The sequence below is a fragment of the Balaenoptera borealis genome (genome assembly GCF_965194805.1).
Source record: "Balaenoptera borealis genome assembly, chromosome: 18".
In the NCBI taxonomy this organism is placed as follows: Eukaryota; Metazoa; Chordata; class Mammalia; order Artiodactyla; family Balaenopteridae; genus Balaenoptera; species Balaenoptera borealis.
In genome coordinates, this window is record NC_138877.1 from 13,186,275 (window position 1) to 13,202,502 (window position 16,228).

The 16,228-nt window shown below is 39.3% G+C and overlaps 1 protein-coding gene across 14 annotated transcripts in view; it reads right to left on the reverse strand.

Moving 5' to 3' along the window:
• Positions 1-205: 205 nt before the first annotated feature.
• Positions 206-16,228, reverse strand: part of SOHLH2 (spermatogenesis and oogenesis specific basic helix-loop-helix 2) — a 91,777-nt gene continuing 75,754 nt past the window's right edge. For 13 of the 14 annotated variants that reach the window (XM_082365533.1, XM_082365544.1, XM_082365542.1 and 10 more), the window contains 5 exons: positions 8,047-8,194; positions 7,790-7,881; positions 6,680-6,801; positions 2,708-2,964; positions 206-1,259 (listed from right to left, as the gene is read on the reverse strand). In XM_082365533.1, coding sequence (XP_082221659.1) covers positions 1,239-1,259; positions 2,708-2,964; positions 6,680-6,801; positions 7,790-7,881; positions 8,047-8,194 — 640 coding nt within the window. In that variant the 3' untranslated portion in view covers positions 206-1,238. The remainder of the gene's footprint in view (positions 1,260-2,707; positions 2,965-6,679; positions 6,802-7,789; positions 7,882-8,046; positions 8,195-16,228) is intronic. The other variant, XM_082365535.1, reaches the window with a different exon arrangement.

The following is a 16,228-nucleotide window of genomic DNA, read 5'->3' on the forward strand; positions in this document are numbered from 1 at the left end:
GCTGTGTCTCACGGTCCACGTGTGAATTCAGGAAAACGCTGATGCAAAGAAAAAGTCCCAGTAGAAATTAAGACCAGCTGTGAACCTATGATGTCATCCTAGTGCTCAAAATACCTCACCGGGTTCTCCTACAATGTCAAAGCCATTACTACCCCCAAAGGCAAGAGTCGAGCACACATTTATAATAATAAGCATAGAACCTTAGTTGGAAACTTCTAGTTCCTTTATCAAGTTTATCAAACATCTACAAATTCCATCACCATGCCATCCTCAAAGAAAAGTTATACAATTTAACATGAAAATTAGGCTATGCCAAAAGTAATTTTCCAACTTCTCAAAAATCTAGTAAAATTAAAGTCCCTACACAGTACTACTAAAAGAGGAAACACATATTTATTAAACAGAACAAAAATGGGTTACCGTTTTGAGGGTCAGAACTGAATATTTTCTTTAACAATAATACTTATATTATGCATAAGAACATTTTAGTGAAATATAAAACAAACATTTTTCTCCCCTTATTTTCAACAATCTTTTCTGATACCCATAGGGAGAAGGAGATGAAAAACAAAGAAAGACCTGCTAGCCTGTAACTAAAGATCCAGAAAGAAAAATTTACCTATTAGCTATCATTTCACTCCAGGGACGGTGAAATGCAAAAACAAACGTGTCTATTTATTCATTAGTAGTCAAGTGAGGAGGTAAACACCTCTCTTGAACTATGGTATCTGAGTTTGAATAGTGAATAATGAAGGAAGCTCTCTAAAATGTCAAATCTGGAAAAGATACCACCTAGAAATAAGTGACAGTAATTCACAGTGATACTAAAAATAAGAACCAAGTTGCAATATCTGTACTTAGTGACACCAATGCACTTTACCCAGTCTACGTGGATCTTCTTTATCGTGTACCTTTTGCATAAATTGTGGAATAGTTTTTGAGGAAAAAAAAAAAAAAAAAGAGTCTAGGTCACCTGGGCCGTTTGTTCTTGTAGTACCTGGGATGTGGGAGATCCAAGTATGTGTGAAGATAAGTAAAAACCTATGGCTAGCACTTTTGCTGCCTGTCTTTCTGATTGCAGAAGCTTTTAGCACATTTATCAGAAGCCATACAATGCAAACCCTTTTGATATTAGGTCTCTGGGTGTAGCTTTCAAGATCATTCTTTGTTCCATTCTTCCCGTATTGTCAAACGGCACCCAATAGGTGGTCTAGAGTGTGAATTTCAAACATGTGCTATTAATACGCCCAAAACTGTTGCTGCAAAGGTGAAAAAAAAAAAAAAAAACACATTAGTTGAATCCTGGCCTGTTCTCACTCATAATGTCACAAATACAATACATTTTCTACGTCCTCAAGCAATAGGAAATAATTTGTAAAACCATGAACTCTTCAGGTGAATACACGACAGGTTTTAAAATAGGTATTATTCATAGTTACTAAAAGTAATTAAATATTGTTGTAACAATTCTCCAAAAAAACTACATACAGTAAGTGTAGGTCACAATTAAAAAAATAATATTGCAATCTTTTTTTTTTTCATTTACTCTGGTTTTCCTGCTGGTATACTAAAGACCATTAGTAACAGTATTATATCTGTAGATACTTCATATTTTAAAATTTCTTTCTAATGCTCTTTCAAACATTTTTCTCATAAATGTTTTTTGGGAAAGTCACTATTATTCCCACTTCATAGATGTCATATGGAAATAATGGTCCCTACCTGAGTGACTGTGTCATTAGATTCATTAGATCACCCACATTAAGTACGTAGGGTATCTGGCACATTACTTATTGAGTGCTCAAAACATGGTAACTATTATTAATATGCAAAAGTATCAATAATTATATTAAGGCTATCAGAGTCCATTTTAATCAGGTCAGTCGAGTTCAGGTCTTCCTCTAGAATTGGACAATTCTTCCCAAACATGAAGATACCACTGTTTCTCTATGCTGATCCATCCGCCTGGAATGCTTTTCCCTTCCTCACTCCCAACTCCTAACCTCCCCACTGGGCTAATTCTTACTCTCTGGATCTCAGCTTACACAGTACTTCCTCCAGGGGTAAGCAGTCCCAATCCGCGCCCACATCTGTATTACCCTATAGACACGGGGGTCTCCTCCTGTGCGCTCCAGTGCGCATCACGACTGTCTGCTTCTATGCCCGCTTCCCTGTGAGGCTCAGACTTCATGAGGGCAGGGACTGTGGTCCATCTTTAGATACTACGTTCCCGGTGGTTAGCACAGTGCTAGAACACAGTGGGTGCTCTGTAAGTATCTGTGCCATGAGGACACCTGGGATCTGAAATCGGCCTGGCTGGTGTTACAAGGACAGGCTGTCACCGAGTGTGAGTGGCCGGTGCCGGCCGAAGAGATAAGTCAGCAGCGAGCCACGGTGCCAGCGGAGGGTGCAGCTGCTGGGATGGGAGGCGGCATCGCAGAAAGTGGGGTTGGGCCGGGGGGTGGGGCGAGGAGGGGCTCTAGAGGAGATTAGGTTCCGCCTGGTCACTTCCAGTCATAGCAGCGGAGCCAAGTCTGGATCTGGAGAGAGCAGTGGGGCGGCGTGGGGAGCCAGAGCCTGGGCTGACGCCCCCGGCGCCAGGCAATGAGGTTCCCAACCAGAGCACGAACAACAAAACGCAGGCCAGGGGCCCCTGCTGGCTGGGATGAAAGAGCCCAGCCTGGCCCACAGCCCGCAGAAGACTTACCAGACAGTTGGGGTGCGCTGCGCACGCCTGGCTCAACACAGAATTGCAGTGCTGAGGAAGAAACGTCGAGACTCTGGGCACAGCTGTTGGAAAATGCACCAAAATGTTGTGATTTGTTACGGCAGCGGCATCATAGGAAGGGACGACTTTAGAATAGTATCTGACAGCATGGAAGGAATTAAGAGAGAGAGCTGTGCTGGGGATTCGGGTTTTATACACAGCGCCAATAGTGTTCTCTGACGCAGAGCTCGACTGACCTTTAATAAAAAGAAAGCAAATATCCATCAGTAGATTCAAATCAGTAACCCTGAACTACTAGATTTGAAATACATTGTCCTCTATTTCATTTCCTCATGGTACAAACTTAGACTACTGCTATACTCAAATGCTGATGTAAAAACAAAGTGAACTTTCTGGTAGTGGCATTTAGTGCGATACACACACTATAAATTAGTGTTCACATGTCATTAAAATACAGATTTTAGAGAAGCATCATATCTCTATGCCATTGTGTATGCGTGCGCATGTCTCGCCATCGTAAAGACTCTGACCATCCCTATGAAGCAAGGGAGAATGTTGGAAAGGAGAACTCCATTCAGCCGCAAATAAAGTTTGGTCATTGATTTTCTATCAGTGAAGTGGGTTATATTGTTATACAGCTATATTCTGTACAGTAACTAGAAGGCAGAAAAAATTTTTTAATATATAATGAATGTTAACAATGTAATCTCAATATTGGGAATACCTTTTTTTTTTTTTTAATTTTTGGCCCCACTGTGTGGCTTGAGGGATCTCCCTGACCAGGGATCAAGCTCATGCCCCTTGCAGTGGAAGCACGGAGTCCAAACCACTGGACCGCCAGTGAGTTCCCTGAACACCTATTTATTTTCTTCTGGATACTGACAGTAATAAAGGTATAAGAACATAACTTTATGTCTACTTTAAATACAAATGTATCTGGAATATCTGTGAAAAATCATTTCGGCAAAAGTGTACAGAGATTTGTGGAAAAGGACAAGTAAAGGCAGCCTAATGAAGTCTAATGTTGACCGGTATCAGCACTTCGGGGTTACAGGTCAGATTTAGCACAGAAACCAGGGGACTTCAGGTGGCCATTTAACTTCTCCAGCTGTCAATTTACTGGCCTAGGTGGTGAAAGTGAAATCTGAAAGGCTTAACTGATTTCAACTGTTCCAGTCCTCTTTCAAAAACCCTTTGGCCACACGCACGACCAGCCGTGCATGTGCTCACGTTCTCCAACTCACTCGTCACTCAATTCCAGGTATCCAGGCCAAGGAAAAGTCCGAAGGTTAGAAACAGCTATATATAGGGAAATATTTACTATCATATTACGCAGAAAATCACTCTCCCCACAAAACTGGAAACACTAAATGTAGCGACAGGAGGACGACTAAGAAAACTATTCTATAAATCGTTTGATAAACTACTAAAACCATTACAATGGTGCTGAGGGCTGCATAATACAAAGTTCAAGTGTACAGGACACAATGTTAAGTAAAAAAGCCAGAGACAAAATTGGAGCTCCAATATGATTACTACTGTAGTGTTACCATAGAAAAATATATATAGAAAAAGACTTGAAGGGAATACGTTTAAAAATGAACACAGTTATTATCTTAGCTGGGTTTTAGTAAAGGACTAATACTGCTTTTCAAATGGAAAAATGTATATAAATAAAATCGAAGTAGGGGTTTTGACTCAGTGACCTTCAAGGTCTTGTCCAGTCTGAACCTGACATAAGCCTATGGTCCTAGTGGATTTGTTTCTTCCCAAGAACAGTCATTTTAGGTGATGCAAAACCAAGAGATCCTGGGGCACAGGAAGGCCTGAACTCACTACCATCACAAGAGTGTTTCAGAGTTTCTGCAGGATATGAATAGTGAAAATGCAGAAGTAAGTACTGTGTGTACAAGAAGTAACACCGACAGGCATACACCTGTGGCCTGACCCCTATCTGATTTAATCTGGGCTGATTTAATCATTCTTTGTGACATTCAGCCATAGCTATTTTAAGTAGATTAACCATGGCTCATGGCTACTTTTTTTCTATTCTCCTTCCCTCTCCCCTAAGTCAGGAAAAAAGTCTAAATTGACGAATAAACACCCTGAGGTTGATTACATGAACAAGGAGGGCAATGTCCTATTTGGAGACCCTTTCTCTTTTGACTTTATAGACACCATCCCCGGAAACCTCGTTTGTTCCCGTTGTTTCCACTATGTCCCCATAATGTGCATGGTACCTCGAAGACAGCACTTAAAATAACACACGAATCATATTTTGCTTTATGACCCTGTCTGCTGCTAATCTGCGAGCTCCCTAAGAACAAGAACTGCACCATGTCTGTCCTCGTGTCCCCATCTTTGAGGCAGAAACATTTAAGCTGAGAACTAAGCGATGACTGGGGGTGAGCCAGGCAGAGCGTGGGAAAGGGCATTCCCAGCACAGGGAGGTGCTGACATGAGGCAGTGGAATCCCTTAGAGGAAACCAGTAGAAAGGTGACCTCAGACTCAGGCAGGGGGAGGAGATGGTAGGGCCTCTGGTCATCAGCACCTAACACGCAGGTTACATGCTCCATAACTTACTGGCTTCTCAGTGAAGAATAACCTTCGGGAATATGTACTAAAAGTCACAAACTGGCAGCTGTGTCCTTTTACCCTGGCTCTGCTTTTTTTTCCATCTTCTTATTTGTACAAGCACATGGGCATGCCTAGACTTTATAATACAAATAACAAAAATGCCTCCCAGTGGGTAAACATTGAATATTCACAATGGAGTATTCATATAATGAATGTTTCTTGATCACCTACTGTGAGCTGGTCATTGTTCTAGGTACTAGAAATATAGCAATGAACAAAAGAGGCAAAAAAAAAAAAAAAAAAAAAAAAAAAAAATCCCTGTCCTTGTGGAGTTGATATTCTAGTGGCAGAAGACAGGCAATAAAAAAACAGGCAAGAAAAGAACATTAGAAGGAGAACAGTGCCATGAAGAAAAATACAGCAGAGAGAGTGGATAAGGAGTCCCACGTATCATGTGATGCTGGGAAGGAGTGTGCGGTTTTAACTGGGTGGTCGAGAAAGACTCACTGAGAAGGTGACAAGTAAGCAAAGACACGAAGGAGGTAAATCAATTAATACGTTAAATGCTCAGTACAGGCAGACCCTGTTTTACTGCACTTTGCAGACACTCTGTTTTTTACAAATTGAAGGTGTGTGGTAACCCTACATCAAGTAAGTCTATTGGTGCCGTTTTTCCAACAGCATTTGCTCCCTTTATGTCTCTGTGTCACATGTTGGTAATTCCCACAATATCTTAAACCTTTTCATTACTAGCGTATTTGTTATGGTGATCTGTGATCAGTGATCTTTGATGTTACAACTACTACTTGCTGGAGGCTCAGATGATGGCTAGCATTTTAAAGCAATAACATATTTTAAAATTAAGGCATGTATACTAATATTTGAGACATATGCATTGCATACTTAATAGACTACGATAGGGTATAAACATAACTTTTATATGCACTGAGAAACCAAAAAACCTGTGACTCTATTGCAATATTCGCTTTATTGCAGTGGTCTGGAACAGGACTCACAATGTTTCTGAGGTCTGCCTGTACACTGCTAGCACTGAATTAATATGAATACTTCCCTCCCTTTAGATTCTATTCAATAACACACACAGTCATCAGTGTGCTCATCATGTATCATTCAGATGAGATTTCTGGTAATGAGAGTCCATTTTCAGCCCACTTTCCGGGGTAGCACTATTTAAATGCCAGTGGTCAGCTCTGTCTTTCAAGCAGACAGCACCAAAGGACTCAGGGTGTACTCTTCCAGCTACGCTGCATCGCCTGGTTACGGCAGTGCCTGCACAGAAGGCCCAGGGCGAGCAGGACGCACACGCAGGCCCGCGCACGCTACGGCCGCGCAGGGCGGTGGGCGGAGCTCACCTCTCACAGCTGCATCCAAGGGAGCCCCGGAGGTAGGAACAGGGTACACGTTCAAGCGCTTATTAGCCAGGAATCTGATCCCTCTCACAGGTGAGTAAGTGCTTGTCAACACACTGTTTTCTCTTAAAAAAAACAAAACATTCTTTAGGCATTTCTCAAGGAAGGTGATATGAACATTGCTGAGTTGAACTGCTCTTCTTACATTCAAGTGCTAAAAAGCACAGACAGAGCCTAAGCTCTGGATTAAATATAAGAACAAACTGTAGAAGAGGACTCATGATGGTTCTTTAGGATATGGAGGAACGGTTTACTTTTCCTTTAGAGTTTTTCTTGGTGTACACATTCTAATCAATTTAAATAAGGAAGCATTCATTTGGCACGTCACCTGTTATACTAGAAATGTCTTTAAGGACTCCCACCTGATAATGGGGCTGGACTGCCCTGGTGACAGAGGAATGCTAGAATCTATCCCGTCCTGACTGCACTGTCAATCACCACAGGCACTACTCGTAAAGCCCCATTTTAAGAAACAACAAAAGAAGAAAGAGTGAGTCAAATGATGAAAGGATCATGGGCCTGAGAATATTACATATTTTATCACTGTAATTAAATGATACACATCAGCAATGGGAAAAGTTTACTGATTCTTTTTTTTTTTTAATAGATCGTTATTGGAGTATAATTGCTTCACAATACTGTGTTAGTTTCTGTTGTACAACAAAGCAAATCAGCCATATGCATACACATGTCCCCATATCCCCTCCCTCTTGAGCCTCCCTCCCACCCTCCCTATCCCACCCCTCTAGGTCATCGCAAAGCACCGAGCTGATCTCCCTGTGCTATGCTGCTGCTTCCCACCAGCCAACTATTTTACATTCGGTAGTGTATATACGTCGATGCTACTCTCCCTTTGCCCCAGCTCCGCCCTCCCAGCCCACATCATCAAGTCCATTCTCTATGTCTACCTCTTTATTCCTGCCCTGCAACTAGGTTCATCAGTCCCATTTAGTTCTCATTATGGGTGGGTTCAGTGCCTGTCTCATTTCTAGCATTAGTACCAGAGGAAAATAACAAGGCGACCTCAGATTCACAAGATTCAGATGATCATACCTTTGTGCCATAAACATGCCAGGGGCGGGTAGCTGGATGGGCATTTGTTGTTTCTTACAAAACCTCCTATTGCCCTGAAGTACTTCTGTAATCTAAGAAATGAAGAAAGAGAGAGATTGAGATCTACTTAGATAGCTATAGCTATAGATTTTTTTCAAATATACACACACACACACATTTCTAACTATAAAAAATAAAACTGTAGCATTAAAGCACTGTCTGCGAGGATAAAATTCAAGGGCTTGAGAGTTGACTACCTGGCCCATGATGGCTGGAGGGATTTTCTCCCGGACATACTTCACGTAGTCAACCGTTGCCTCGAGAATCGAAGCTGCATCATTCTTTCTCCCCTTCACATACGGCAACAGGGTACGCAGCTGCTCACAGCAATACTTGATTCGTTCTCTGAGCAGAGAAGCGTAATAAATAAGGAATAATTCGTCTGTTTTCTTCCTTGTACACAAGGACAACCAATCCCTCTTTCTGGGTTTGTTTATAAAGGAACCGGCCCCTGCCTTTCTAGTCTCTGTTTTAGAAGAGGGCCATGTCCCCACGAGCCAGCAGTCTCCACAGCCCCTGGAATCACAGCTTTCTGGGGCACGGCTCACACTGCTGCCGAGTACAGTGTCTGTGCCGATGGCAGCCCAGCTCACTCGTCCCCGTGAGTGTGCAGGGTGCCCAGACACTGAGGACACCAGAGAACACCCCTGCTGCCTATGGAAACCTACAGGCACGCAGCCCTCAGAGGAGACGATCACACAGCGTACACATAAATCCTTCTGTGATTCACACTAGAAGCCTGGAAGGCAAAGAGTCCTCAGGATATTCATGTCACTCTGACCTGGACCACGTTTCCAACAATACACAATTAGCATCTTAGAATACATGGGCTTCACCTGTGTTCTGAGCCAAAGGAAAATCAGAAGCCTGCTTCCTTTACATGAGGTAGGTAGACGGACAGAACAAATAAACCAATATGCAAATGAGAACGTCATCCAGGCTCATATCAGAAAGAAACTAACCTAAGTCTTTCACAGTTCTGAAGGGAAATACATAGGAAATGTAACTCTAAACTGATCTCAGCCTTTGTGACCTTCAGTTATCCGTGTGTTCAGTTAATAAGCATTCTTGAGCATGTTTTGCGCTGAATACTGCCTTGACATGTACGGGATCAAAGGGTGGCTCTGCCCATTACTAGCTGGGACCTCTGGCAAGTTACTAAACCTCTCTGAACCTTAGAATGACAAAAATAAATGGATTTTTAAAAATCCACTTTGTCACATAGCCAGTGAATAACTCAAATATTCCAGATCAGTGGTTGGTATTTTAATTGGGCTTTGAGGAGCTTTGGGGGTTCTGTGTAGATGTCTCAGGCATCACTCTGTAAAAGGGATGGAAGAGTCAACAATTTGACATGTGTATCATGGGCTCTGAAACTTCATATACCCTTCCACATGATACTTTCACTTACAAGGATCTCAAACACAGAACAAACTTTCTGTAAAATGACATCCATTAGTCTATCAGTAAAACAGGAAAAACAATTTAAACACACAAAATAAGTGGATGCTTAAGAAAGCTCAGTAGAATATTATCTGGCAGTGGAAATATGTTATAAAGCTTACTGGGGAAAAAATAGGGTATTTCTATAGGAGACAAGTATAAGATATACGACAGCACACAAAATATGATCATAGCCATTAAGGAAAAAATAAGGCAAAAAACAAGACAAAGCAAAAGCGTCAAGTAATCATTATTTCTGGATAGTTGGGCTATAGAAAATATTATTTCTTCCTTTAATTTTCTACATTTTCCAAATATCTTTGTGGGGCATATATCACTTTTATAATGAAAGATCATATTAAACATTTTTCTAATATTCATTAGGAAAATGTTCAAACATACAGGAAGATCAACAGAATGAAGATTTCTTAATTCTTAAAAGTTGAAAGAATTAGGAATTTGTACAGGGAACACTTATATACCCACTACCTAGAGTCTGGTGAACACTTACTGTCCATGCTTTGTCGTATATGAATCATCCCACTGGCCATATACATCAACCGATTTTATTGCACTGAAGCATTTCAAAGTAAGTTGTAGACTTCAGTACACTAAACCCCTAAACGTACAGCTACAGTTCAAATTATTTTATTTTTGGGTAAAAGTTACATAAAATAAAATGCACCAATCTTAAGGGTACCATTCTATGAGTTTTGACAAACGTACAAAACTATGTGACACAAACTACCTAATCAACATTCTCATAACCCCAGAAAGTTCCTTATGTTCCTTCTTAGTCAGTCTCATCCCCCATAAGAGGCAACCACGTTTCTGATATTTTTCTGTCTCACATTACTTTTGTCTCTCCTTAAACTATGTATAAATCAAATCTCACAGCACATGTCCTTTTATGCAAGGTTTCTTTCACTTGCATAATGTTTTTGAGATTTATCCATGGGGCTGCTTTGTTCCTTTTTATTGAGTAATAGTATTCCGTAGTATAAACATGCCACAGCTTATTTATCCATTCTCTTATCGATCAGCACTTTGGTTGTTTCTTATTTTTTATCATTATGAATAAAACTGCAAGATCTTCTGTACATCTTTTTGTGAACGTACATTTTTATTTCTCTTAGGTAAATGTCTAGGAATAGAATTGAAGGGTTATTTTACAAATTTAGAAGAAACTAGCAGAACTTTCCCCCAAATAGTACCAATTTACCCTCCCACCATCAATGTATGAGAATTCCTGTTGTTCCACATCTTGGATAGCATTTAATACTGTCAGTTTTAATTTTAAAATATTGGCCTTTCAGAGGTATATGTGGTAGTATCTCATGCTTTAATTTGCATTTCCATGACAACAAAGTGTGTTGAGTATTTCTTCTGCTGCTTATTGGGCTTGTGTATTATTACCTTCCTTTGTGAAGTGTCTGTTCGAATACTTTACCTCCATTTTAATTGGACTGTAGGTCTCTCTATTATTGAACTTTAGGAGTTCTTTGTATATCCTAATATCAGTATTTTGTCAATATATTTGTTTTGCAAATATTTTCTCCCAGTCTGTAGTTTGCCTATTTATATTCTTAGTGGTGTCTTATGAAAGCAAAAGCTGTAAATTTTGATGAGTCTAATTCATCTACTCTTTCTGTTATGGTTATTGCTTTCTGTGTCATAAGGAACAGCCGCTTACCCTCAGCTAGTGAAAACATTCTCCTATGCTTTCTTCTAGAACTGTAGTGTTCAGTACAGTAGCCATAAGCCACATGAGTCTATTTAAATATAAATTAATTAAAAATTAAACAAAAATTTGAATTCATTTCCTAAGTCGCAATATCCACATTTCAAATACTCAATAATATGACTAGCAGCTACCTTACTGGACAGCAGATATAGGCCATTTCTAACACTGCAGAAAGTTCTACTGAACAGTCCTATTCTAGAAGCTTTATAGTTTTAGCTTTATACGATAGCCCTGTCTATACTTCATGTTGAATTAATTTTTATATGGTGTGAGGAAGGGGTCAAGTTTCATTGTTTTTTCATATGGATATCCTGTTGTTCCAGCACCATTTATAGAAAAGACTTTTGTTTCCCAAGTTGTTTGCCCTGGTGGTTTGCTGAGAATCAAGTGACCATAATGTGTGGGCTATTGTGTTTTATTATCTATTGGTCAACCTTCATGTTAGTAAAATGCTGATTAATGTAGCTGTATGCTAAGTCTTGAAGTCAGATAGCTTAAGTGCTCCAACTTCGCTGTATTTTTTCAGGATTGCTTTATTCTAAGTCCTTTTATATTCACAGTCCTTTCCACACAGTTTTGAATTAGACTGTCAATTTTTACCCAAAAGAGTCTATTTGAATTATTATTTAGATTTAAATAAAGTTATATTTCAATTTAGCGAGAGCTGACATTTTTTTTTTTTTTTAAGTAAATTTATTTATTTTATTTATTTTTTGGCTGCGTTGGGTCTTTGCTGCACACAGGCTTTCTCTAGTTTCGGCAAGTGGGGGCTACTCTTTGTTGCCATGCACGTGCTTCTCATTGCGGTGGCTTCTCTCATTGCGGAGCATGGGCTCTAGGCGTGCGGGCTCAGTAGTTGTGGCTCGCAGGCTCTACAACACAGGCTCAGTAGTTGTGGCTCGCAGGCTCTACAACACAGGCTCAGTAGTTGTGGCTCGCAGGCTCTACAACACAGGCTCAGTAGTTGTGGCTCGCAGGCTCTACAACACAGGCTCAGTAGTTGTGGCTCGCAGGCTCTACAACACAGGCTCAGTAGTTGTGGCTCGCAGGCTCTACAACACAGGCTCAGTAGTTGTGGCTCGCAGGCTCTACAACACAGGCTCAGTAGTTGTGGCTCGCAGGCTCTACAACACAGGCTCAGTAGTTGTGGCTCGCAGGCTCTACAACACAGGCTCAGTAGTTGTGGCTCGCAGGCTCTACAACACAGGCTCAGTAGTTGTGGCTCACGGGCTTAGTTGCTCCACGGCATGTGGGATCTTCCCAGACCAGGGATCAAACCTGTCCCCTGCATCGGCAGGCAGATTCTCAACCACTGCGCCACCAGGGAATTCCTAAGAACTGACATCTTAACAATATAAATCTTTTAATTCATAATTATGTATAATGCATGATTTAGTTTTTCTTTAGTTTATCACTGCAATATTTTGAGTGACCACTGCACAGATATTATGTCTTTTATATATTTTTGTTCCTAAGTACTCTAAGGCTTTTTAACTCTATTTTCAATATAATTATTATTTTTCATTTTCCAATTGTTCACTGCTAATATAGAAAAATACAATTGATTTTTGTACACTGACCTTATATCCTATGACCTTGCTATATTCATCTTTTTTTTTTTTTTTTTTTTTTTTTTTTTTTTATATTCATCTTTTGGTTCTAGTAGTTATTTTGTAGGTATCTTAGGACTTTATACATAAACAATCATGTCATCTATAAATAAGAGAGTTTTGTTTCTTCCTTTCTAAGAATAGGCAACCTTACTTTGTTCCAGATCTTTTTAAGGAACAAATGGTCAAAATCTCATCATTAAGTACAATGTTAGCTATAGGTTTTTCATAGATGCCCTTTAACAGATTCAGGAAGTTCTCTTCCATATCCATTTTGCTGAAAGGTTGCTTATTTGTCTTTTAATCTTATGTTGTCAAATAAGTTTTCAGAATCTGTTAATCTATTGTTTTCTCCTTCATTGTGTTTAATGTGGTGAATTATATTATATTGATTGATTTTTGAATGTTACATCAGCCTTGCTTTTCTAGGATAAACCCAGTGTGGTCACGACACATTATATCTTTATCTATTACTTCATTCAATTTGTTAAAGTTATGTTAAGTATTTTTATGTCTCTGTTCATGAGAGATACTGGTCTGTAATTTTCTTTTTTTATAATATCTTTATCGGGTTTAGGGTTATGTTAGCGTCATGAAATGGGTTAGGAACTGTTCTTCCTCCATTTTCTATAAAATTTAAGACTGGTATTACCTCTTCTTTAGATTTTTAACAGAATTCATCAGTAAAACCATCTGAGTTTGGCGTTTTCTCTTTGGTACTTTTTTGTTTTTTAGTAAGTCCAATTTCTTTAATATATAGGGCTATTCAGATCTGCTTCATCTACTATCAGTTTTGGTAAATTGCGTTTTTCAAAAATTTGTCCATTTCACCTAAGTTGTTGAACTTATTGGCATAAAATTATTTAAAATATACCCTTTTATATTATATGTTTATTGGATATGTAGAGGTAATTCCTCTTTCATTCATGATATTGGTAAAACGTTTTGTCTCTCTCCTCACCTGCCCGCCTCCCTCCCCTTTCTGTTTACTTTGGATTTACTTCATTTTACTTTTTCTAGCCCCTTAAAATGGACCCTTAGGTCACTGATTTTTAGATCTTTTGCCTTTCCTAATAGAAGCATTTAAAGCCCTAGTGTTGGGACTTCCCTGGCAGTCCAGTGGTTAAGACTTCGACTTCCAAAGCAGGGGGTGCGGGTTCAATCCCTGGTCGGGGAGCTAAGACCCCACATGCCTTGCAGCAGAAAAACCAAACATAGACAGAAGCAATATTGTAACAAAATCAATACAGGCTTTAAAAAAAGAAAGAAAGAAAGCCATAATGTTTGCCATAAGCTTTAACTGCATCTCACAAATTTTTAAATATTCTATTATCATAATCATTCAATTTGCAATATTTTCTAATTTTTCTTGTGATTATTTTCTTTTACCCATGGATTATTTAGGAGTGTGTTCTTAAATTTCCAGATGTTTGAGGTTTTTCTTTATATCAAATTCTTATTGGCTTCTAATTTAACTTAATTGTGGTCAAGGAACACACTCCTTGTGAATTCAACTTTTTTAAATGTATTGAAATGTACTATATCCCCCGGCATACAGTTTATCTAAGTGAATGTACCATACGCCTTTGAAAAGAATGGGTATTCCGCTGCCGTGCTGGGTATGGTGTTTTACAAACATCTACCAGATCAAGCTGGTTAATAGGGCTCACACCGTCTATATCTGACTGATTTTTGGTGTCCAGCTGTTGTTATCAATTGCTGAGACAGGGATGTGAAATCTCCAACAATGCTTGTCGATATCTGTCCCTTTAATTTTGTGAATTTTTGCTTCAAATACATAATCACTTGCTACTTGTGATTATTACATCAGTTGAACTTTTTAAATACCAAAAGTATGCATTTATCTGACAGACCTGGAATGATTATGTCTGCTGCTAAGGTTTTCACTACAGGTGCAAAAGCAAAGTGTTCTTGTACTTTCTGTCTGATTGTGGCAGTCAAGATGAATGGAAGAGTACAGGAGAAAAACATGGTAATACAGAGAAAAACATAGAGAATTTTTGCAACTCATAAATAACTTTGTAAACAGTGAAGAGCCTGTTTTACTACCCCCCCCCAAAAAAAAACCCCTAAAATTTGAGTTAAAAGAACCAACAGTTGCAGATATTTTAATCTGATATTGTCATCTAATTTAAGACTAAAAGAAGACACAGTTTGTTAATCCCAAGCTCCTAAATTATCTCTCCCCCTCTCTGCTATCCCCTTTGGTAACCATAAGTTTCTTTTCTAAGCCTGTGAGTCTATTTCTGATTTGTAAGTAAGTTCATTTGTATCATTATTTTAGATTCCACATATAAGTGATATCATATCTGTCTTTATCTGATTTACTTCACTTAATATGATAATCTCTAGGTCCATCCACATTGCTGCAAATGGCATTATTCCACTCTTTTTTATAGCTGAGTAATATTCCACCATACACACACACACACACACACACACACACACACACACACACCATCTTCTTTATCCATTCATCTGCTGATGGAAATTTAGGTTGCTTGCATGTCTTGGCTATTGTATATAGTGCTGCTATGAACACTGGGGTGCATGTATATTTTCAAAGTAGAGTTTTCTCCAGATATATGCCCAGGAATGGGATTGCTGGAACCTCCACACTGTTCTCCATAGTGGCTGCACCAACTTACATTCCCACCAACAGTGTAGGAGGGTTTCTTTTTTCTCCACGCCCTCTCCAGCACTTATTATTTGTAAACTTTTTAATGATGGCCATTCTGACTGGTGTGAGGTGATACCTCATGGTAGTTTTGATCTGCATTTCTCTAATAATTAGGGATGTTGAGCATCTTTTCATGTGCCCACTGGCCATCTGTTATGTCTTCTTTGGAGAAATGTCTATTTAGATCTTCTGTCCATTTTTTGATTGGGTTGCTTGTTTTTTTGATATTAAGCTGTATGAGCTGCTTGTATATTTTGGAAACTAACCCCTTGTCGGTAGCATCATTTGCAAATATTTTCTCTCAGTCCATAGGTGGTCTATTCATTTTGTTTATGGTTTCCTTTGCTGTGCAAAAGCTTTTAAGTTTAATTAGGTCCCATTTGTTTATTTTTGTTTTTATTTCCATTACTCTAGGAGACAGATCCCAAAAAACTAATGCTGTGATTTATGCCAAAGAGTGTTCTGCCTTTGTTTTCCTCTAGGAGTTTTGTAGTATCCAGTCTTACATTTAGGCCTTTAAACCATTTTGAGTTTATTTTTGTATATGGTGTTAGAGAACCTTTGTGAAGGATGTTAATGTTGGCTCAAAAAAGTAGGATACCCAGCTCAGGGGCCCCATAGGGTCCTGCTGTTTTCTTTTTCCTTTGTGTATGGAAGCAGCAATAGGCAACAACAGGCAAAAATGTGTTTTGTTTTTGTCATCTACCACAGAAGCCAGCTTGGTTATGACCCAGTCCAAATAAATCAGGGAAAGAACCAGCTAAAAGTGATTCTAAGAGGCTGAATGGCATTTAAAGCCAAAGGTCTTGGTCCAAACTACATCCTTGGTCTCTCCTCTGTACAAATGTGTCTCGAGCAATCAAGACTCACAGAGAGAGGTC